We start from the raw sequence: 24850 nt of genomic DNA, 5'->3' as shown, positions 1-24850 counted from the left end.
CTCGCAAGTGCTTCTCAGAAGCTGTGAGGATTTTCTAGAGCTGAGCACCATGTGTGTCACAGGGCTGTCAGTATTGGCTTCTCCTACCAGGCTTCAGATGGAGAGTAGGATGGTTTCACATTCCACAGGACAGGCCACTTGTCTTCCAGTGTGGCCAGGCAGAGATCCTCTGGGTGTCTACCTTGGTCAGTAGCAGGGTGAGGACCTTTCCTGTGGTTGGGATGTGAGGGTACCTGGGCAGCTCTAGGAAGACCCTAACTGTTTCCATTTGAGGGTTCATCTGATTGCAGGAAGGCATTCTTAAGTCACTGGACAAACTAGGGTCGTCAGTTCCTGTGGGAGCTACTTGCTCCTAGGTTCCTGGGCAGTGTTCCCACTGGGCCCAGCATGGACAGTGGCTAGATCGTGGCGTTTCGTGAGGCCGTCTGGGCAGCAGGCTGGAACTAAAAGAATGTGATTATCGTTCCAGTTTCCGATAGCCAGATTTGAATTTGAATTTTTTTTTGGTCTTTTTGAGACGGGGTCTCTCTATGCAGTTCAGGCTGGCCTTCAGCTTACTTTGTAGCCCAGACTGGTCTCGAACTCACATTGATCCTCCTGCCGCAGCCTCCCAAGTGCTGGGATTACAGGTGTGAGCCACCACACCCGGCTTTGATAGCCAGATTTGATTGAACCTCTAAAGTCACTAAGAGGGCGGCATTTGACCTGGGGATGGAGCTCAGCAGTAGAGAACTTGCCTAGCATGCAGGAGTGTCCTGGGTTTAGTCACCACTGCCACAGAAAGGAGGATGGGCTGGGGGTGGGGACTCCAGACTTTTAAAAAGTATTCACTTAATAATTGTTTCACGTCCTTGGGAGCAGTGTTGGTTTCTGGTAATTTTACCCTGGTTTTCTCTGTCATTCTAGCCTGACAAATGTCAGGGCGGAGTTCGGTGAGGACCCTCACTGGGTGCAGTAAAGGTACCCTTAGCTGTGACAGCCATAGTGGATTCACTTAGAGCTTGGTCAGGACAGCTGCACTTGTCCCTGTGCGTGGTCATACCCGGTCATACCTGCTGTCTTTTTTTCCGCTCTGTATTTCATTTGGGGTAGTTTTGTTTATTTTTGCATTGCTGGGATTGAACCCAAGGCCTCAGTGTATGCTAGCCAAGCTGTCTACCACTGAGCTAATTTTCTAGTCCTTTTTATTTTTTTGAGACAGAGTCTTGCTTAGTTGCCCAGGCTGACGTCACACTTGCCATCCTCCTGCCTTAGCCTCCAGTGTAATAAGAATTCCATACATGTGCCGCCATGCCCTGCTTCTTGTGGTGCTGTTGCTGTACCTGTTGGTTCTGCTGCATTTTCTAATCTCATCCATCTGGTAGAGTTTCACCTCAAAAGTTAGTTTGGGCCTGTTGTATATTTTCATGTCTGCTTAACATACTCTTTACCTTATTGAATGTGTGCAAAGTGGCAGTAATGTCATTTAATATCTTAGTTACTTTTTGTATCACCTATTATTTCTGGGTCAGCTCCTGTAAATTGGCTTTTCTCTTCATTGTGGGTCATATTTTCCTAAATTTTTGCTGCATGCCTACTGATATTTTTTTGTTGTTGATCTTTTTGAGACAGGGTCTCTCTATGCAGTTCAGGCTGGACTTTAGCTCACTTTGTAGGCCAGGCTGTTCTCCAACTTGCAATGATCCTCCAGCCTCAGCATCCTGAGTACTAAGATTCCATGTGTGCCCCACCACACCCAGCTGCCTACTAACTTTTGATTGGATGCTAGAATTTACTTTGCTGGGTGTTGGATAGTTTCCTCCAAGTGTTGGTCTGTTCTGAGATTATGGGTAAGTCACACTTGATCTTTTTAAGGCTTTCATTTATTTATTGGTTTATTTTTATATTTTTCAAATCCATGTTATTCAAGAAGAAAAGCAGAAAAAAAATACAAGATTTCAAAACACCCCAGTCATGGTCAAGGCAGAACAGTCTCTTGTCTTGGCTAATTCTCCCCACACCTATTGAATGCTTTGCCTGATTCCCTTGAATTACGAGATTTTGCTATGACTCGTGGGAGCATGAGATTTTTCCACCTTAGGAAAACAGGGTTTTGGGAATGATTTCTCTCCCTGGCCTGAGTTGTTTTCCTCACACACTGGGACATGCTCGTTGGGCCACACACTTGGGGGACCCTCCTTAAATCTCCAGAGTCAGCCCTCTCCTTTGCCAGGGTCCACACGCACTCCTGAACTCTGGCAGCTGTCCTCCTGGACACCCAGCTCCATCTCTTCAGCTGGGAGACTGCTCTTGTTCATTTCTCTGAGCTCTCCCTCCCTCCTTCCCTCCCTCCCTCCCTCTCTCCCCATGAGGTTGTCCAGAAGTGCACAGGACCTGCCTCCACTCTGTTCCTCTTTCAGGTGACTGCGGTGCCATCCGCTGTCCTGGGTCTGAAAACTGCTTAGTGGTTTCTGCCTGCTACTTAGTGTCAGGGGCTCCTGCTGTGCCAGCGCGGCCAGAAGCAGAAGGCTAAGGTTCATGTGTGTGATGTCAGGTAATTACTGGGTTCTGTGGCCTGGAACTTTGACGTGGCAGGACAATCCCTGTCCAGAAATACAGCGTCTCGCAAGGGCGTGAGAGTAAGGTGATTACCACTGAGCCAGGTGAGCCTGGCTTGTTTTTGTGTAACCTTACTTTTGAGTTGACTTGATCTGAAATTCCTTACCAGATAGAAACAGGGCTATAGGCATGTGTTTATTTTTATACTATCCCATATGAAAATATTTGAAAAGGTTTGTAGAAATGACCTTGGTAGAAAGACAGTAGAGAATAGAATGAGGTGAGGTTCATTCTCTTCCAGATTAAAATCCCGTTTCACAGAGCATTTCTCCACGTCTCATCTGTCTCAGCCAGTGCACCCTTCCTCCCCTGCCACAGGGGCTTTCCCGCTGGCTCGCCGTGCCTGGTGCAGACCACCTGCTGCTGCACAGGTGGTGCTGTGTGTCCTTGCTAGTGCACTCTGGTTGGGGTTACTGTTTCTCTACTGTGACATCGGGCTTCTCTTGCTAGCAGTCTGTGAGAGGCTCTGGGACTGTCCCGCACCTTGTTCTGCACCGGGGCGCATGCTGAGGTTTGGTCTGTGCACAATGCTGATGCTCTGTGATGCTGGGCTTGCTACCTTGGCTCATATGTCTCAGTCCCTTTGGAGTTGTACTGAAACGCGAGCCTGCACTTTTTATTTGTTCCTCCTTAGTATAAACTCGATTGTGTTTTTTTTTCTTGGCTCTATTGAGGTATAAAAATTTCATTTATACAAAATTCCTGCATTTTGATGTAAACATGTTGTGAGCCAGTCAGCAGCATCAAGGTATGTCACATGTTAGCTCACATGGTCCTTTTTTTTTGGTCTTTTTGAGACAGGGTCTCTCTATGCAGTTCAGGCTGGCCTTGAGCTCACTTTATAGCCCAGGCTAGTCTCGAACTTGCACGATCCTCCTGCCTCAGCCTTTCCCGGGTGCTGGGATTACAGGCGTGAGCCACACACCTGCCTCACATGGCCCCTTTTTATGGGTGTGTGTGTTTGGGTTAGAAAGCTGGGGTCTCTTATTAGCAGATTTCGAGCACATCATGTCTTACCTCCTTTGTGGCTTGGAACCTAGGTCTGACACTGAGCAGCATACTCAGTTCTTTTTTTTAATTGTGTGTGTGTGTGTGTGTGTGTGTGTGTGTGTGTGTGTGTGTGTGTGTGTCTTCAGTTCTTTCTGTTAGTTTGAGACAGGATCTGGCAAAATTGTCCAGCAGTTTAGTACTCTGAATATTGAATGCGTGTTTTTCTTTGGTAGTTTGGGGCAATTTGAGATACGATTATCCTTCAAAGGAAATTTTAAAGATCTAGAAGATGCTCTCGTCTTTATAACAATTTGCTGTATTGTGACCTGCTCTGCTTTCACTACCCATCTTTTATACAAGTCCTTCGAGATGGTCCCAGTATTCCCCTGTCCGCTGCCTTGTACTGAGCACACTGTGTGTGGCAGAGTGGTACTGGGCAGCATACTCCTTCATGGAGTCCATCAGCTGGATAGTGGCTCCACGGGTCACTGGATTTCCTGAAATCTTCATGTGGGTATAGCTGGCTGCATTCCCATTAGGTTACTATTTTTATCCTCACTTAATACATGTTATTGTTTACACCTCATAATTTGGTCCTGTTAAAGAAAACTGATATGATTTAAAAACAGTTATACCGGGCCTGGGAATTTAGCTCAGCAGCATAAGCACCTGCCTTGCAAGCAGGCAGTCGTGAGTTCGATCCCTGGTACCCATAAAAATGAAAAAGACAAAAAAAAGTTATCCCCCCCACCTTTATTTCCATTTTGAGTCAGCTCAATGGAGAATAGCATGATCTTGTCATTTTTTCTTAGCTTTTTAGGAAGGAACTGTTTTTCAGTTCATAATTGTAATTCAGTGAGCCAGTCTGCTAATCAGTTTTGTCACTGTTTGTAAAACCCAGGTTCGTTTTGTTTTGTTTTTTGTTCTTATACAAGGTAAATTATCTCTCATGGATAAAGGTCTGTCATTGACTTATTTTCCTTTTACTGTAATGGAGTGTTGCATTTGAGATTTACCTTGTCTTGCTTTTAAGAACTGAATAGGATCGAATACAGGATGCTTAGGATTACTAGTGCTGGGAGGGCATGGTTGTACATGCCTGTAATCCCAGCACTCTGGGGGCTGAGGCAGAAGACTGAAAGTTTGCATGTAGTTTGAACAACTTAGCAAGACCCTGTCTCAAAACAAAAAATAACAAAAAGGCTAGGGACATAGCTGCATGTGAAGGTCCACATTCAATCCCCAGTACTGCAGACTAGTACCAAATATGCCACAATGGTTACACATCTTTAGAATGTCACAGTGTTTGTAGGAGCTTCCTGCTTAACTTCCTTGGAGCACAAACAGAATCCACAAATTCTTTAACAAAGAAAAGTTAAGAAACCTGGAATATGCTGTGTATGTCCTTTTTAAACCAGATAAAGTTAACAAAATTTAAGACAAGCCTGATGGTGCAGTCAGAGTGACCCAGTTAGAGCTTATTAGAGTTGATTCCAAACAGCATGGGTGGCTTCGATTTTTCATAGACAGTCTGTTGCTGTATGGTGTTTGTACTGGTAAGTACATGGTTATGACTTAGTTGAGAGACACTAGCTTGTGAGAGATGGCATCACCTACATAGTCTGTTTCAGAGCATGTGGAATTCTTTTGTCACTCTAGAGTGAGGTGAGGAGCTCAGTCAGTGTTCTTTCCTTTCTCTCTGCTCTTCCTCATGCTGCTGCTGCTGCTGCTGGGTGTGTGTGTGTGTGTGTGTGTGTGTGTGTGTGTGTGCGTGCGTGCGTGTGCGTGTGTGTGCGTGTGTGCGTGTGTGTGTGTGTGTGTGTGTGCCCACGCGCGCGCAGTTAGTCCCACAGCCAGGTACTAGTTAAGCGTTTGGGAGCCATGTTTTCAGCAGCTCAGCTGTCCCTTACGGAAGGCTCTGTAACCTTTTTTTTGGTACCGGGGATCAGACTCACAACCTTGTGCTTGCCAGGTAGATGCTTACACCACTGGGCTAAATTCCTGGCTCCCTATAACCTTTTGAGACATCAAAATAAAAGTCAGGGAAAAGTTGTAATTGGATCTGCTTTTTTAAAGATTACTTATTAGCAATAAAATGGTAAAACATGATTAAAAATTTTTAAAAATAGTAGTCCAATCATGTTGCTCGTTGGGCAGAGTAAACGAAAAGTTCTTTTTTGGCTTTACTATTTTTGTCCTCACTTTAGTACATGTTATTCTTTAAAGCTCATAAATTTGATACTGCTCAGTGTCTTGCTATGCAGTTTACACTGGCTTTGAACTCACTAGGTAGCCCAGGTTGGCCTTAAACTTGGAGCGATCTTCCTGTCTCAGTCTCCCAAATGCTGAGATTATAGGTACCACATAGTTAGTTACTATGTTACTATGCTTCAGGGACTTTTGAGATGACCAGAAGAACACTGAGCCCCAGTCTGTTTCTTCATAATTACCATGTTATCAGACCCTGGAATGTCAGGGGGACCAGTGTTCTAGTTCCTTATGAAGGTGCTGGGCAGGTACAGCATGGCATCACAGAGCAGGTGTCACTGATAACAGGTGTCACTGATACGTAACACTGGGCATGGCATTTATTTTGGTCACTCTCTAGTGTTTTAATTTGTAATCTTGAGCTACCCTGCTATTTTTTTACATGAGGAACTAGGCAGCCTTTTTTTTTTTTTAACTAACCAAAAGATTATTATTTGGAGCCAGTACTTTATAAAAAGGAATACAATGGTAGAGCATTAAAACTCGTGTGTGTGTGTGTGTGTGTGTGTGTGTGTGTGTGTGTATGTGTGTATGTGTGTGTATGCATGCTAACAGTTGGCCTGGGGCCTTGCTCATGCTAGGCAAACAAGCAATTTTCACTAAGCTACTTTACTAGCTTGAGACACCTGCCCTCCCAAAAGCCTGTCATCATGGCCTCAGCATCCCTGGTGCTGGACATGTTAGAGGTGCTCACACCAAGGCTCTGGTAACCAGTAGGTGGCCGGTAGGAAGCAGGCAGCACAGTCTTTACCTGTGTGGCGCCCTCTTGGTGCAGCTTCTCAGGAAGCCTGGTCAGCTGTGCAAGTCGCGCATTGCTCAGTTTACTAATGAAGCTGCGCTGGGCAGCTCTGATGCGGATCATGGGAATGGAGGGTTTGGGTCATAGTTTTGTTATGTTTTCCTACTTGTTCTCATTTTTTGTGTGTAGTTGTAAAAATATAAAGATTATTGTTTCATAGGTAAACTAATTAGATCAGAGAGTGTCTTGAAATTTAAAGAACACGGCTGGGCGTGGTGACACACCTGTAATCCCAAGTGCTGGAGGCAGAGGCGGGAGGATTACGTGGTGTGGCAGGCCTTCACTTTGAAAAACATCGTTTAAGCGTCCCTGTGTAGAGCATGGAGCAGAGAAAGGGTTAATTTATCTGTGTTGTCCGAGACTTTGTTTATGCAGTCTCCTTTGAAAGAGTTTCATTCCTGTACTTCTGTACAGATTTCATCCTGTGGGCTTAATTTCATAGGTTCACAATTATTTTTTGTCAGGTATGAAATTCAGTTAAAACTGATTTTTTCATACATTTAGGTGGCAGGATAGCCTAAATTAATGTGCGATAATTCACCTCTTTATCCCATCTCGTGTAAACGTGTCTGCGTCTCTTAGAATTTGAGTATTATGGGATACTGCTCTAGGTCTTGTGTGTCTCATAAGGTATGTGCACCACGTTCACCCTTACCAATTGCAAAGCCACAGACTGACGGGAGACTGGAGTGTGATCCAGTAGAGCAGCACAGTGTACCTGAGAACGTGCTGAGTGCGGGGCATCAGTGCCGAATCTGCATGCACAGGAGGCTGTCTCTCCAGTGCCTCTCCCCTTGTTGGTGAGGGTTGCACGTGGCACCAAGGGCCAACTGGGTGGTCACATCCCACAGTGGCTGTGTCTGCAAGAGGCGTGGAGCATGATGGGAGTAGTCCCGGATGTTCTTACTTGTGCTGTTTTGTTTCTCCAGTCACCTACAAAAGCTGTATATAACGCCAGACATTGGAACCATCCGGAATCAGAAGAACTGCCTGGACCACCAGTAGTAAAACCTCAGAATGTCACAGTAAGTGAGCTGGCCGTCTTTACTCTGCTTTTTAGTAAGTTAAATTAGTTAAGCAGTGACTGTCCCTGTGGATAATTCGTGAGTCTGTAACTTCTGATTAACACCAGGTTTTGGCCTTGCTCACTGAGGCTTGGTAGCTTTCATTGAATTCACTGGAAAAGTTAGGGCTGTGGGGTGAACATCAGAACTTCTTGTAGTTACTAGTTTAGAAATGAAAGCCTTTAAAAGTACTATAATTAAAATATTCTTAAAAACAGAAGACCTTGTAGAACTTGCAGTGTAATGAAAGTTTAAGGAATGACTTTATTTGAAGTGTGTATTGACCATTAAGGACTACATTATAAATTAATTCTGCACAGATCTCAAAGTGCTTTTCATTGCTTAAGTTGCTTTTCAAAGGAGAATTTTTGCATACATTGGCAGTACTGACTTTTTAGTCCAGAACACATTTTTGAAGGGCTCTTATTAAATTGTTTTTTGCCAGGGATTTAGCTCAGTGGTATAAGCTCCTGTGTGATGAGCACAAGATTGTGAGTTCAATCCCCGGTACCAAAAAAAATTTAAAAAGTAGGGTTTTTCCTCGATAGTGTCATACATGAGAACTACTAGGTTAGCAGTGCAGATTAGAGCTGTCAGAGGAATGAGTTCTTTATAACAGCAACCTAAAAAATAGGGACTAGAGGTCACCCCTTCCTGCTTTTGAGACTTCCTTGCATAATTCAGGCTGACCTTGAACTCTGTAGCCCAGGGTGGTCTCTTAACTCTCAGGCTTCCTGCCTCAGCCTCTAGGTGCCACCCCACCTGATGCTCATGCTCCCTGGCCCCCCTTGTGGTGCTGGGTTTTGAACTCTGAGCCCTTTGTATGATGGGCAAGTACTCTACGATCCAGCCACACACCCCAGGCCTAGAAACAGATGTATAAAACACAGTGTAGCGTTTTTTCTCCAGTAGATTTTCTTCAGTCCACCCCATGCCTTGCCTGGGATCGAACCAAGGACTTCATACTGAGCCGTATCCCCAGCATTGTTTACTTCTTTTATCTTGGGAAAGAGTCTCTCTTAATTCCCTGGATCATACACACTGGGCTCATTCTTCCTGTGCAGTTCAGGGTGACCTTGGGGTCACTGTGTAGCGCAGGCTGATCCTGCCTCAAGCTTCCGAGTGCTGAGTTCATAGGAGTGAACCACCACACCCAGCTACTGGGCTCATTCTCAAGATCCTCTTGACTCTGCCTCCTGGAGTGCTAGCATTAGAAGTGTGCACCACCATAAACTCTTACTGGTAGCATGAAACTGTTTTTTGGTACCAGGGATCGGACTCATGACTTCATGCCTGTCAGGCAGACGCTTATGCTGCTGAACTAAATGAATCCCCGGCCCAGCGTGAAACATTTTTATGTGTCCTTGGGAATAATACAACATGCTGATGTATGCCCTATTCTTGATACAACTATTTCTTTTGCTTTTGTTTTTGTTTTTTGAGACAAGATCTCCCTATGTAGTCTAAGTTGGCCTCAATCTCACAGCAGTCCTCCCGCTCAGCCCCTCAAATGAAATGCTGTCGTGACAGTCATTCACCACATTGCCCAGCTCTTGCTGTAACTATCTATACTGAACTACTGCAGCTTTCTGATTTTTTTTTTTTTTTTTGGTACTAGGAATAGAACTCCAGATCTTGTGCTTGCTAGGCAGGTGCTATGCTGCTGACCTGTGACTCAACCCGCATTCACTTGTCTGTTGTTTTACTGTCTGTCCCACCTCAAAGCAGCTTATCAGTGCTATTTATGCATGTAATTGTGGTTTTTTATTCTTTCATTGCCCTAGAGATAAGTCACATGAATGTAAGATTTAAAAAGACAGGGAGTTCCTGAGTGGTTCTTCTGCGTGTAAAACGTGTATACCTACTTGTGTATGGAATTAAAGTATCTCTTAGGACCTTTCAGAGGCCTCTGCTGTACTCTTCTCCCCTTTTAAACTTTACTTTTTTAAAGCTTACTTACCAGTTAGACAAGATGTTACTATTTCAAAATATTTATTTAGAACAACTAATTTAATACCTTTATTAATAGGTGAGGCTGTCTTCAAAGGAACCAAATCAAAAAGATGATGGAGTTTTTAAGGCTCCTGCACCACCACTCAAAGTGATAAAAACTGTGACAATACCTACTCATCCCTACCAAGATATAGTTACTGCACTGAAATGCAGAAAAGAAGACAAAGAAGTAAGCAGCCATGACCAGTTTATTGCACGTGGATAGCCCTTTGTATGTAACATGTAGCCCTGTAATGTGCAGAAATGCCAGTGCACTGGTAGCCAGAGCTGTGAGCCGCAAGTTGCAAGTTAATCTTGTCCTACTACCGCCAATGTTTTAACAGTGTTTTAGTTGCCATCTAGTGAAGCGTTGTATGTACAGTACTTTCACATAAAAGGCAGTGAGCCTCACATTCATATGTGCTGATCCAAGTTACCAAGGGGTGGCCTTACTCTTTTCTTGGCAGCTGTATACTGTTGTTCAGCACGTGAAGCACTTCAACGACGTGGTGGAATTTGGTGAGAACCAAGAGTTCACTGATGACATTGAGTACTTGTTAAGTGGCTTAAAGAGCACTCAGCCTCTGAACACACGTTGCCTTAGGTAAGCGCCTACATTTATGTTTTATAACTACGTACATGCTGGGTCATTGAGGTTTTCTTCACCTAGACATAGAATTGTGCAAAAAGCAAATTTTTTGATTTTGTAGCCTATAGCAGAGATAATAAAATGTAAAGGACTGCATTCCATGTAATAGAGGGAAAGCAAAGTGATCTAGACTTGTTTTGTTTTGTTTGCGTAGTATAGGCTTCAATTTCCAGTGACCTAAAACAAAAAATAGAATACCAAAGAATGTAAGTTTTTTCATCTTAGAATTTCATATATCAAGTAATAAATCAGATCAACTATGTTGTTAATTCAATATGTCAAAATACAGATCATGTTTTGCATATTGTAGTGAGTTAAACATCTTGGTTCGGTTGAATTACGAGTCAGTTCAAAGTGTTCAGTCTAATATAATCATAGGTTTGATGCATCAGAAGCATTGGGAAGGTCAGGTGAGACTGTTAATGGCAGTGCTAATGTAAGGAATGCACCGAAGACAGTCATTTATTTGTCGAAAAGGAGTAACCAGTCACGTAGTAGGCATTAGTGTTTTTTAATATTTGGATTTCTCATAGTGTTTAGGACTTTGCGGGTGGGGGAGATCAGGGGTTGAACTCAGAGCCTCTTGCATGGCAGCCAAAAGGTCTGCTGTTTTGCAGCAGTCTCCCTAGGCTGACCTTCAGCTTGCCATCCTGCTGCTGCAGCCTTTGGAGTAGTGCCGGGGGTGATGCTCCGCTTCTTGGAATTTTGTGGCTTTTGGTTTGGTAATACTGGGAATTGAACGAGGGCTTTACCATTGAGCTGCATCCACAGCCCTTTCTGATTTTTATTTTGAAGCAGTCTCACTAAGTTTCCCAGACTGGGCTTGAACTTGGTGGCCTCCTGCCTTCTGCCTCCCAGAGTGTGGGATGATCAGTGTGCACCACCCTGCCTGCCCTGCTCACGGTTTTTATGTTGTGATCGGCACCTCATTACCGTTGATCGTTTTGGCATTGTGCAAACTTAAAACCAATGTACTAGTCACCTTGGCTTTCCTGAACAGTCATGTTCTTCCCCTAGTGTTATTAGCCTGGCCACCAAGTGTGCCATGCCCAGTTTCCGAATGCACCTGCGAGCACATGGAATGGTTGCAATGGTCTTCAAAACCTTGGATGATTCCCAGCACCACCAGGTATTTTATGTTTCTGAGTTTGAGAATCTTTAGTGTAAAATCTTAAGTCTATTTCCACCAGAAAATACCCTCACTGAATACTTACATGAACGTATCCAAATTATAGGTTGAATTCGTTTTATTTGCTGAATATCTTATCTTCAAAATAGCTGCCCATATCATCAGACATTTTGTTAGATAGAATCTAACAAAACAAAACAAAATAAAACCCAAACCAAACCAAACAATGAAAACAATACAGGACTGCAAAACAAGGTAATAGGAAATTAACAGTGGCTGCCACCTTCCTTTTTTGACATCTCCTCCCCTTTCACCCTTACAATACCTGTCGTATATTTTGGATCCCACTGACTCGTTCAGTTTTCCATACCAGGGCGATAACATATGTTCACGATTGTGAGTCCAAACTGGTTCACTCATGAGCATGATCTCCGGTTGCATCTATTTACCTACAAGAACCTTGAGGTTATCATTCTGTATAGCTGAAACTATAGCTTGATAGTTTACATTGTATAAAAATACCGTGTCTTTCTTATCTGCTTAGTGGTTGAGGGGTGAGCTGCTCCGGCTTTTTGCTGGGTCTCTGTCCCATGGAGCATTGTCTTGTCTCCTCTGACCTTCAGTCCATGAATTTTCTTTGTAGTCAGATGTGTTTCTTGTGTACAGCATATTGATGAATCCTGTCTCCCATGTTTGTTTGTATTGGTAAGTTGAGGCCATCTACATTAGTGTTATGGCCGACACACACTGACTCATCTCCACCATGCTCTGCTCCTGCCCTTGGTCCCCCATGTTTCCCCTCCACTCAGTTGCCTGCCCTGCTTGGTGACTCCCCTCTGCTGCTGTCCCTGGAATCATGATCATCTTTATCTTCTTCTAGAATGACCTTCAGCACTCTCTGTAGGGTTGGTTTGGTGTTCTGTATCATGAAAGTATCTTATCTCTATATTAATTCTGAAAGCTGTAGGTTTTGCTTAGTAACATTTGAATATTTTCTTACGAAGTTTTTTTTAAAGCCTCTTAGTTTGTCCATTTGTGCTATTAAATTTTCGTTCTTTTATCATAGCTAATGTACCATGCTGGATGTTTAATTTTGTATGCATGGTATCTTCTATTTAAAAAAATCTTGATATTAATGATTTGAACTCCTTAAACTTTTTGGCCAGTATTGAAACTGGAAGACAATCATATTGATCACATTGGGAATAAAATAAATTCTTCATTTACATTGCCTTTGACACTTTCTGTTAATAATTAGCTTTATCACTGTCAGAAGCTAGGAAAAGTAGTGTTACTTGAATTAGCCATTATCACAGTGATATTTTGAGGTGGCTTTAATTATACTTATTCAAGGAAACTAGGTTCCAAGTACAGAGTGGATAGTAGAGAATTGGACTCATGCGAGTCTATTGAAAAGAGCAGTTCTCCCGAGTCTGAGCTTGAGAGCCTCACTTTTACCAGGGTGCGACAAGGTGGCACAAGGAGGACAACACGTGGGTGTAGTTGGTTGGCTTTGTTACGCGGTGAGAGCAGACAGACATTACTGTGCTTCCTTGGCTCAGGGTTCCCTGTGGCCTTGACTGTGGCACCCTCACTTCTGAAAATAATTTGCAGTGTAATCGATTAACCAGTAACTTGAATAAATTTCCAAACTTTTTCCTCCTGTGAGGGCTTCAGTGTTTAAGTTGTTGGATTATTTTGTTTTGTACATTGAAATGAATACAGAATATCTTAAGTGTTACTTGTTGGACGTTACCCATGGGGAGCGGGTTGGGGACACGCAGGGTAGCAGACTCTGTGGCGTTTTGCTCAGTTCCATGAAAGGGCACGGGAGTGGCGGGTGTCTGGCTGGTCCTTGGGAGCTGCAGAGAGTCTCTAGATGGGGTGTTCATGCCGCGCGCGTGCTCATGGGGGAGCGCTCCTTCCCTTGTCTGTTGAGGGGTGGTCACCGAGTAATAGTGATGGGCAAGGTCTGTGCACGCTCCTGCGTGTGCGTTTTCTTTCTTCCGCTGGCATCTGAATCCGTGCATACTGGAGGTTGTTTTGACATTGATCTAAACTAGATCACCTTTAGCTTTTGTAGGTTGCAGAACCTGTTATGAACAGTATGCTAGTTACTGAACTCGGTGATTTTTGAGAGCATATTTTATTAGCAGTTACTGGGAAAATACTGAATAACCAGATTTGGTTATTTTATTTATTTATTTATTTATTTATTTATTTATTTTTTGTCTTTTTCGTTTTTTATCGGTACCGGGGATCGAACTCACGACTGCCTGCTTGCAAGGCAGGTGCTTATGCCGCTGAGCTAAATCCCCAGCCCCCAGATTTGGTTATTTTAAAGAAATTACCCCAAATACATTTATTTCAGTATCTTAGGTTTATATACTGTTTTATTTATTTATTTATTTATTTTTCATTTTTATCGGTGCCAGGGATCAAACTCACGACTGCCTGCTTACAAGGCAGGTGCTTATGCCGCTGAGCTAAATCCCCAGCCCCAGGTTTATATACTGTTACAGACAGACATGTGTATGTGTATTTTGTAGGGGGAAATTTGTGCCATTTGTTTGTTGCAGATTTTGAAACATTTACGTTACTGATTTTGAACTGAAAAATGGTGTCTATGTTGTAAATAGCTATCTGACAATTAATGTTCTATAAACTGTACCTCCAAATTGTCAAAGGAATATGTAATTTGGCTTATATTCATTCAGTTTTGAACATTCACATAGGGAAGGTGGATAGAAAGGAAAATTTTTAAGAAATGGTGCTTTATTTATTTAGTAGTCGTGTTTCCCTAGAATATTTAGAGAGGCCACTGAATCAAGCATTTTCAAAGTTTACATCATCAGCAACCTGAGTTTTACTCGTTTTAACCTGTAAGCAGATGCCAGCATCATCAGTGCTGGTCTTGTTTCCTGATTGTCAGAAATTACTTACACGAACCCTTTTTTCTCTTCCTGGCCCTCTAAGAACCTGTCCCTCTGTACAGCTGCCCTTATGTACATACTGAGTCGAGATCGCTTGAACATGGATCTCGACAGAGCTAGCCTAGATCTCATGATCCGACTCCTGGAGCTGGAACAGGATGCTTCGTCAGCTAAGCTGCTGAATGAGAAGGATATGAACAAAATCAAGGAGAAAATCCGGAGACTGTGTGAAACTGTACACAATAAGCATCTTGATCTAGAAAACATAACGGTGAGTTCTGGCCTGCCTTCCACTGGTGACTGTCACCGTGGCTGTGTGGCTTGGGAGAAATCCTTTAGCCTCCTAGCCTTGGTTTACAGCTTGGCAGATTTTTCTGAGGTACACAGAGTTCTTCCCGGTCCTCATCTCAGTCCAGGAAGTTTATATTTGCAATCCTGTGGAAAAGTTATTGGAATTCAAATTAATTAATTCCAGTCTACCACTTTATTCTAGCGACTTTATTATTATTTATTCTAGCAACTTTATTCTAGCAAGAATAAAGACACTGAGCCATAATTACAGTTTTGGGGAGCCAAAGGGTCCTAAGTCCAGCTAGGCTGATGATTCATTGGAACAAAGGCCAGGACCCAGAGCCCAACCCAGGTTTTACTAACTCGAGGGGAGAGGCTGGCAGGTGAGTGACAGAGTGGTGAGAAATTCAGGAGCCCTGTGAACTCGGCTAGGCAGGATGCCTGAGATCACCTCTGCAGCATGGGGAGAGAATAATCTGCATAACCCAACTGAGGGGAGTGCCTAATGTTTTGGGGTATGTTGGGTCTCCATCCCAGTTGATAGCTGTGGAGTGGAGGCTCTTCATTCCATCTGGCTGAGCCATGTTTTTTTGGGAGTCACCAGGCACTGTCAACTAGCTTCAGAGATTCCTCAGGGAGCCTGGCTTACATTGCTTAAAGCCAGCTGATGGGATAAAGGACTGACCTGGCCGGCTGTGCACCTATCAGTGCATGGAGACTGGGCCAGTTCTAGTCGAAGTGAGCTACTTGCTCATCTTCCAGGGAGTTCTGCTTAGGCCTAGTTCCGTTCCCTTCCTGAAGTCTCTGACCTGGTTCAAACCCGACACCACAGGAGCCAGTTTAAGGGTGTCTCTTTTTCCTTCCTCAGCTTGTTTTAAATTGTATCACACATACTTCATAAATTGTTTCATTCAAGGAAAACTATGTGTGAATTTTGTTCTTATATGAATTTCTTAACTTCTCCTTTGAAATGTATTAGTATTGTTAAATGTGCTAAGGAAAGGTAATTCTTAGGTATAGTATAGTATTATCGTATACTTAAATAACTGAGAGGTAACACAATTGCATAGTAGTAGTCTGGGTTTTTTTTGTTTTTAGTGTTTTTTTTTTTTTTTTTTTTTTTTTTTTTTTGTACTGGGGATTGAACTCATGACCTTGTGCTTGCCAGGCAGGCACTTAGCCACTGAGCTAAACCGTTGGCCCCAAATGATCTTTTTACCATTTTTAATGGTGTCTGTCTGGCTTTTTTTTTTCCTCCTTTCCCCCTTCTTGTACCAGTGATGGAACTCACAAACTTGCACTTCCCAGGCAGGCAATTATGCTGCTGAGCTAAAACCCCTGGCCATCCCACCCCCCATTTTTTTAGGCAGGACCTCACTATGCAGTTCAGCCAAGCCTTGAACTCGCTCTGTATCCTAAGCTGGCCTGGAACTCAGCAATCTTCTTGGCTCACTCTTTCCCGAGTGCTGGGATTACAGGCCTGCACCACCACACCCAGCACATAGTAGTATTCTGAGCAATGATATATTTCAAATAAAGTGCTTAATAGGCTATATTTTAAAGCTAGCTAATAATACTGAAGATTGCGTAAAATATCTTTTTATGCCAATAGAAATAGACATTAAAGTTTCTTTTTATCATAAAACCTCAAAGGCATTTTCACTGTATTTGTACTGAATTATTATGTCCCTTCTTAACTGTGCTGCCTTTGTGGGCATCTGCAGCACTGAGGTGGCCCGGCTCATACACCAGGGCCAAGTTAAATCTTTCATTAAATTCCTCTCTACGGGACTTAGAATGAGACATGGACACAGTAAATTTGTGTTTGTAGTATTAGAGTCTAATTTTCTACCAGTCACCTTGAACAACTTAACATACAGTATTGCCCAATATTCTGGATCCCTCTTTTAAACTTGTGATACTAGTAAGATCTGTTGTTTGTGTTTCTAAATATCTTAATTTATATTCTGTTCCAAATATAATATAGGCCAGCATGTAAATTTGCATCTTTTGAAGGGCAGAAGCTTTGGATAGAAAACCAGGTCTCTTCAGGCTTTGCTAATTAAAGCATTTCTTCTGTTATGCAAAAGTTCCTTTATTACATCAAGAACCGATTACTGTTTGTTGGAAGTGTCTGTGTGCAGTTAGGAAATGAACTAAGAGAGAACATAAAGTTAACCTGGTTTTAAAATGGCTTTCCCCTTTTGTGCTCCCTCTAGCGGTGACCTTGGAGTATTAGTACGTAATGTAGTTAAAAATAGTATGGCTTTTGTCACGGTAGCCATTTGAAGAATGTCCACACTGCTCACCCTCCAGCCCAAATTTTTAAGACTAGTCATTTTACTCCACCTAATCAAGCAAAGGATTTGTATTTTAGAGTAGATTGACAACAGGAACCTGACCAGCAAATAAGGAACAGGACACTCAAACAAACATGCAGGACCACCAACCAGTGGGTGACCATTGTGTACTATTTAGTGGTGTAAAGTGGTAATCTTGGATCTTGAACATGCAGGACAACTGGGACCCCATGCTTTGTTCCTAGGAGTGTTAACTTGTTCCATTTTTCCTGGTGAATCAACTCACTACAGTAAACACAGCCCCACACTTGACCTTTAAAAGCATTTTGTCCACATTGACTTATTTTGATAAAAGCTAGCTCATTTTCACTTACAGGAGTGCTCACGGTTCTATTAAAACAAAACAAAACTGGGCTGGGCATTTATTCAGTGGCGGAAGCACCTGCCTGACAAGCATCAGGTTGTGAGTTCAATCCTCACTACCCAAAAACAAAACAAAAAAAACAGTAACATGAAGTAGATTTTTGTAAAGAACAACAGCCTCTAAAATTACTGCTTCAGAATTATCACTAAGAGTCAGCATTCACAAATGGCACATGTGCCTCTGATTTTTAGACTGGGCATTTGGCGATGGAGACACTGCTGTCCCTTACTTCTAAACGGGCAGGAGACTGGTTTAAAGAAGAACTGCGGCTTTTGGGTGGTCTGGATCACATCGTAGATAAAGGTATGGAAATGGGTGCATACGTATGGGTCTGTGTTGTGTTTACATACTTACAGCATGGAGAAAATACTCTGTGCAAAAGAATTTTTTCAGTTTGAAAAGGTCTCCTTTTAGTAGCATCCTACAAATCTCTTGACTTTTGAAATAGAACCTTGGGAGTTTATGGGAACACGTTTCACAATGTCCCAGTATTAAACATAGAAGCAATTAACGTTTGCGGAGATTCCAGCACACTCCTAGCATGTTGGCGAGTGACTTTGAAGGGTCGCTAGGGGTTGAGTCCTGAGGCTTGAGGCTGTAACTGACGACCCTCTGTTTCTTTTCATCTAGTCAAAGAGTGTGTGGATCATTTAAGTAGAGATGAGGATGAAGAAAAACTGGTAGCCTCGTTATGGGGAGCAGAGAGATGTTTACGAGTTCTGGAAAGTGTAAGTATGGATAACTATTTGGGGACAGTTATTTGGTACACCCCTTTATCTTTCTGGTGTTGGTTTGGACTCAATGCTGTGTGTGCACTGGCAGGGGCTCTTAGCACCGAAATCCACTCCCGGCCCCCGAGTCATGCAGTTTTATTTGTGATTGTTGTGTGTAGTCAACCACATATTTTATATTTGGCTTGTTGGAACTCTTTTAAAAAGTTTTATGCATTTCTTGAGCAGTTTAGCCGTGTAAAATGGTTATCTTGGATCTTGAACATGCAGGGCAACTGAGACTCCATGCTTTGTTATTAGGAGTATTTTAAATGAACATTTTAGCTGGGTATAGTGGCACGCACCTGTAGTTCCAGCACTTGGGAAAAAGAGAGAGAAGGATCACCATGCATTTGAGGCCTGCCTGGGCTACCTAGTGAGTTCAAGGCCAGCCTAAACTATGTAGTGAGACCCTGCCTCAAAAAATAAAAAATAGCCAGGCGTGTGGTGGTACACACTATAAGCCCAGCCCTCGATGGCTGAGGCCAGAGGACTCCTGTGAGTTTGAGGCCAGCCTGGATTACATAGCATGACTCTGTCTCAAAAAATTTTTTAAATAAATAAACGTTCATTATTTTAAGAATAGGTATTGCTCCAAATGATATGTTACATGCAAGTTTATTGATAAAGTTTGTGTGCCAGACTTTATTACTCTACATAATGTGGAATTATACTTATCTGCATTAACTTTTTTGCAGAAAACAGTAGTTCAACAAAGTCAGAGATGGGGTCTGTGTCTGTGTATGTTGGGGATTGATGGAACCCAAAGCTTCAAGATTAGAAGGTTGTTTGTCTTTCTTTTTTTGAGACACTGTCTCACTTTGTAGTTCAGGGTGGCCTTGAATTTACAGCAAGCCTCCTGCATGCTGGGATTACAGACATGCACCACCATCCCCAACAGAAAGTGGGTTTTTTGTTTTTGTTTTTGTTCTTGGAACTGGGAATTGAACTCATGATCTCGCCCTTGCCAGGCAGGCACTTATGCCACTGAGCTAAATCCCCAGCGAAAGTGGTTATTTTTAATAAGTATTCATTTAGCTTTTCTTTAAGTCAGATTATAGTCACAATATATTGTCATAAGTATATTTTGTTTTTTTGGCTTTTATGAATAACTTAGCCTAATTGGGTATGGGTTCAGGTTTCACCACCAGTAAATTTCAGGATGGTAATTTTTGTTGATTAGGTTGGATTAACTTGGTGCTTTAGAAAACATTGGCACGAGCTCCTAATATAGGTGAAATTGTGTCTTCTGTCTTATAGGACACTTTGAATATATTAGATCACAGGTATTGAATCTACCTACAAACTTTAAAGTATTCATCTGTTTATAAGATGGGGATTTCTAACATTCAGAGTTCTTAGCAGTTCATTACAGTAACTGTAAAGAATATATCATGAGTAATTATGGCAGTGACATCTTAAATTTATGACAAATTGATGGCTCTGTTCTTTTCAATTTAGAACCTTTGAGTCAGGAACTGTTTCTTATATGACAAGGAACTTAGGTAGAGTATGTTGTTAACGTGAATAAATAAGAGGTTTGAATTGCCATAATCATTTCATGTTCTTCTTATTTAGGTAACAGTGCATAATCCAGAGAATCAAAGCTACTTAATAGCGTATAAAGATTCACAACTCATTATTTCATCAGCTAAGTAAGTCTTCTAAAATCTTACTTCATAAAAGAAATAAAGTCTCTGTTAAGATCTGTAAATGCTCGTACATCGTAGAGCAGAAGAAGTGGGGCATATACATTCTAGAGTCAGAAGCCCTGGCTATGGATTCTCTAGCATCATATTTTCTGCCATGAAACCTTAGACAAGCCACTTATTTGCTGCAAGTTTATTACAAGGTGATTAATGATTGAATCTGCCCGCCTCGGGCAGTGCTTACAACAAAGTGAGTTGATAGATCCTGTAGACAGATACATTTCGGGATACGTGTGTGAATAATACTTAAGTATATAGAGCAGATTTTGAAGGGTTTAAAGTATTTAAAGTATTTTCTGCATGTTATGTGTATTGAATAGTTAACCTGTAAGGCCCGGAAGGTACGTACACAGCGTGTAGTAAACCATTACTCCTTTTCGTTGTGGTGGTTGGTGCTCTTCTTCTGCCCTCTATTTCTACCTGTTTTCCTAGCTCCAAGTAGCTTCCCGTTTGAGCCGTCCCTGCCCTGTGCTTATCACAGTCAGGCTAATGCTGTCACCTGGGTACGTGGGCATCTCCCATCCCGCTCTCTCTCCTCTCAACTTCAGTGTCCTGATAGCGCTGGCCTGGTTTTGTTCTTTGTCCTAGTTTTCTGCCCTTTTGCTTAGTCAACACAGTACCATGGGGAGTTAACTTTCTCCAGGTCACCCCTTTGGAAAAAAGAATCTGAAACCCAGCCTCTGTGATTCCTTGTTATCTTTGGATACGTCCTCTTTCTTTATCAAAGGAAGGCCTGATGCCCTCAGACTTGAGTTTACCTGTCTTTTTACCTTACATTTTGGAGAATTTCAAACTTAGACAGAAGTAGGCAGAGTAGTGTAATAAACCTTCTGTATGCATTGCTTAGCTTGAGTTATTGCCAGTCATGGCCCGACTTGCTTTTATCTGTGACCTTACCCTTTTTCCCTCCTGCAGTCACTTAAATAAGTCCAAATGTCGCAACCCCTCCATCTCCTTTTTAGTCTTGCTTTTGTAGATTTTGGAGCACATTGAGTACCTTGCACATGCGTTTCCTTTGTTTCTTACCAGGTGTTAGACTCCCTTACTTACTAACGACTATTCTGATGGTAAATCTGTTGCTGATTCTGTAAATTGTTTATTGTTTTCATTAATATATAAAACTGTATATATGTATTTTATTTTAAAAGGCCTCTTTTGGCCAGGCATGGTGGTGCATGCCTATAATTTCAGCATTCAGGAGGCTGAGGCCGAAGGATTGCAATGTGTTCAAGACTAGCCTGGACCACGTAGTGAGTTCAGAGCCAACCTGGACTACATGGTGAGGCCCTGTCTCAAAACAAAACAAAACAAGAGGACCTCTTTCACACATGTCCTAACTTCTGACAAGTTCCTTGGGAACAGGAGTCTTAGTGTGACAGGGCAGTTTTCACTGTGGTTAGGACACTCATACCAGATGTCTTAGAAGTGGCAGAAGGGTTCAGAATTAACATGTGGAAGAGCATCCATGGTGCATGGTGAGGTTTTCAGTGGAACCATGACAGGTGCAGCCGTGGCCTTCATGGGGTTGGTGTGTGTTACCGCGCTGCTCCCTCAAGACAGTCAAGTTCTTGGTAGTAACAGGATAATTCTGTTAACACCCCAAACATCAGGAGAACGAATTGTGCAAGTTAGACATCATGAGAAGCGCCTTCCTGACCACCAGTTGTAAGTTACTTAGGAACACTATATCGGATTTCTGAAGCTTGTTTTAGAGTATAGCCAACTGGGAGAGGGTCAGCCCTCCTAGGTTTACTTTTAGAGGTTTATGTGGTGTGTGACGCATGAAGACTGAACTGCCCGGCTCAGCCTGCTCAACCTCTGGTTACTAGAGCAGTGATGGCGAAGCTTTCAGTGATATAAACCGCCCACTGTGGTATGGGTGCCATGGGCTTGCCCCACTGCACTAGAAGAAACATTACTCAGGCTTGACCCCGGGTTCAGGCCCCAGTGCAAACAGTAGTAATAATAGACTTGGTGGTTACAGAGAGCCTTCTCAGCTCTAAGAGGGGGGGGCAGGAGGATCACAAGTAGGCCAGCGTGGGCACCTTAGTAAAACCTTGTCTCAGTGAAAGAGGAAGGGGTTGGAGGTGGAGCCCAGTATACAGCCCCTCTGGGTTCTGTCCCTAGTACTGCTTTAAAAAGCACAAAGCCTTCAGAAGTGCCTTAGGATTCTCTCTTCTTTGTTGCTTTTTGGTAAAATCTGGAGAAATTTTGGATGTAGGTCATAACCCTTGTACAGCTGCCAAGAGACATGTCACTTTACCCTCAGGTTTAAAAATAATGATTCACTCCAATGCATATCAGATTTTTCTCATGGCTTGGGGAGATCTGGACGACATGGGAAAAGTGACATAGGCTGTATAGATACACGAACTTGTGCCAGCAGTGTTTGTTCTGTTACTGTGATTGAACCCGGGCCTCGGCACTGAGTGACACCCCCAGCCCTTTTTGGTTTACATTTTGGGGCAGAGTCTCACACTAAGTTGGCTGGGCTCAGACTGGGGACCTTGCTGCCTCAGACCTGCAGAGTGCTCAGATGACAGGTGTGTGCCACCAAGTGTACCTGCTGCGAGGGATTTCTGATTCTGAAGCAGGGTCTCAGTGTGTTCCCCAGTCTGGCCTTGATGCCCTGATGAAGGGGTCTTCTGCTTCAGCCCTCCTCAAGCTGGAACCAGGCTTGCCACCATGGTCAGCGTGTGATTTTTTTTTCTAAGTTGTTTATTTTAAAGAGAATAAAACCTAACAAAACAGAATAAAGTCAATCAAAACAAAACAAAGTGGTACCTACAGAACTTCTAAACAGGATAATAGGAGAGCAACAATGGCTCCCATAATATCACTTGTTTCACAGTGGCTGTCCGTACCGTCAGACAGAGGAAAATCAAACAAAACAGAACACTAAACATAACAGTGAATCGGAACAAAATTAAACAGTGAGGACAGTATGGGATTTCAAAACTAAGAAGGAAGTGTCCCATAATTGCTACACTACATACTGTTACCCTCCTAATACCATGCGCTCCGACTACCGGCCTTAGGCCTGCAGCGTCAGTCAAACGGTACAAACGTTTAGTTATTTTTTTTTGTACCTCGGTTGCTAGTAACTCAGCCTGTCCCTGAACCAGCTGGGGCTCACAGGGTAGGGGGTGGGAGTGGGGTGGTTCTTGATTCTCAGCCCGCACACTGCTGGGCTCATGGGAGAGGCAGACTGGCTTCTCTCTTCCTAACCCTAACCCTAACCCTAACCCTAAGCCTAAGCCTGCATGGCCTGCGTGGCTCATGGGAAAGGCAAGTTGGCTTCTTGTTATACTCCTCCCACACGTGGGAAGTTGTTCATTTTGACTTTCCTTGGAGAAGTTTTGTTCATTTACCAAATTTTTCCGAAGTAAAGTAACATTTAACTTGTAGTGTGGTACAGAGACATATTTGGTGAGTTATTTAATAGTTAAAACAACTTCCAGAATAGAAGCGTAGAGTCTGACAGCTCGTGAGCCCAGGAAGCAGAGTGTGTTGTAGGACTGCAGCAGAGCACGTCTGTGTCCCCTAGAGCGCTGCAGCACTGTGAAGAGCTCATCCAACAGTACAATCGCGCCGAGAGCAGCATCTGCGTGGCCGACAGCAGGCCTCTGCCTCCCCAGACCGTGAGCAGCCACGTGGGCAAGGCGGTGGAGGACTGCATGCGGGCCATCATTGGGGTGCTGCTCAACCTCACCAACGACAACGGTGCGTCCATGTTCCCGTGGAGACGGGCCCCCGCATATCTCCTCTCAGTGCCATGCTTTTTAAGATTTCCGTAAGGTATTGCCTTCCTCTTGTAGGCCCAACCACTTGTAGGATTCCATCCTTTTAGACCCAGTCTAACGGGTGGCCTGGCAGCCTCACTGGTGTATTTCAGTAAAGCAGTGGGTGTGCAGCTGCAAGCTCCTGTCTGCGTTGAAGAGTCTGGTGTTGTCACCGGGAAAACCAACACTCTTCCACCCGTCCTTTCTCATTGCAGAATGGGGCAGCACCAAGACGGGGGAACAGGACGGCCTCATTGGCACAGCCATGAACTGCGTGCTGCAGGTCCCGAAGTACCTACCTCAGGAGCAGAGATTCGACATTCGGGTGCTGGTGAGCCAGGCGGGCAGCTGAGGCAGTGTTTGATCTGGTCAGGTGGTCTGCATGTCAATTCGTTTGGGGTGAAGAACCAGACTTCAATGTATTTTGAGTTGTTTTAACAATTTCCTTATGAACACAGGGCTTATTTTTTCCTTTTCTTACCTCTTTAAAAAAGAAAAAGTATAAAAACCGAAAATGGCAATTAAAACCCACCAGAATTAGTGTTTTAGAAAACCATTATCTTGGTGCTGGGGATTTAGCTCAGCGGCATAAGCACCTGCCTTGCAAGCACGCAGTTGTGAGTTCGATCCCCAGTACCAGTAAAAAAAAAAAGAAAACCATTATCTTCCATACTGGACTGGTGACATGACCATTTTGCTGATGGAAAAGTGCTTTTCAGATTTTTAACTGTCACTAATTCCATACATTTTTGGTTTTGAAGTGTTCGTCTGGGATAATGCTGTCTTCCAACTGCCTTGTAGGGCTTGGGCCTGCTGATAAATCTGGTGGAGTACAGTGCTCGGAACCGGCACTGCCTGGTCAACATGGAGACGTCCTGTTCCTTCGATTCTTCCTTCTGCCTCGGAGAGGGGGAAAGCGACCTAAGGGCTCCTGGGCAGGTTCATGCCGTGCAAGCCCTCGTGCAGGTGAGCAGCAGTCAGGACAGGCTCACTGCTGAGCCTGTCTTCCTCCCCGCCTGTCACACCCATCTGCTATTTTTCCCTTTTTCATTGTGAGAACTCCTAAGGAGTGTGTTCTCTAGATATGAGTGGGAGGAGTGTCTTTTAGAGCTGACCGAATCTTAAATATTCATAGTTCCTAGGATGAAACTT

At 43.3% G+C, this 24850-nt stretch overlaps 1 protein-coding gene across 3 annotated transcripts in view; it reads left to right on the top strand.

Annotated features, from left to right (window-relative positions):
- Positions 1-24850, top strand: part of Wapl (WAPL cohesin release factor) — a 72298-nt gene that overhangs the window by 39375 nt on the left and 8073 nt on the right. For 2 of the 3 annotated variants that reach the window (XM_013148626.3, XM_003466083.5), the window contains exons 5-15: positions 7585-7680; positions 9749-9901; positions 10179-10315; positions 11378-11489; positions 14466-14693; positions 17629-17740; positions 18068-18165; positions 19786-19862; positions 23464-23639; positions 23914-24029; positions 24500-24664. In XM_013148626.3, coding sequence (XP_013004080.2) covers positions 7585-7680; positions 9749-9901; positions 10179-10315; positions 11378-11489; positions 14466-14693; positions 17629-17740; positions 18068-18165; positions 19786-19862; positions 23464-23639; positions 23914-24029; positions 24500-24664 — 1470 coding nt within the window. The remainder of the gene's footprint in view (positions 1-7584; positions 7681-9748; positions 9902-10178; positions 10316-11377; positions 11490-14465; positions 14694-17628; positions 17741-18067; positions 18166-19785; positions 19863-23463; positions 23640-23913; positions 24030-24499; positions 24665-24850) is intronic. The other variant, XM_063233730.1, reaches the window with a different exon arrangement.

This window comes from Cavia porcellus, unplaced genomic scaffold (assembly GCF_034190915.1).
Source record: "Cavia porcellus strain 051 isolate PalLab524CR breed Dunkin Hartley unplaced genomic scaffold, mCavPor4.1 scaffold_23, whole genome shotgun sequence".
Classification (NCBI taxonomy): Eukaryota; Metazoa; Chordata; class Mammalia; order Rodentia; family Caviidae; genus Cavia; species Cavia porcellus.
The sequence above is the reverse complement of the archived record's forward strand: the minus strand, read 5'-3'. Positions and strand labels throughout refer to the sequence as shown.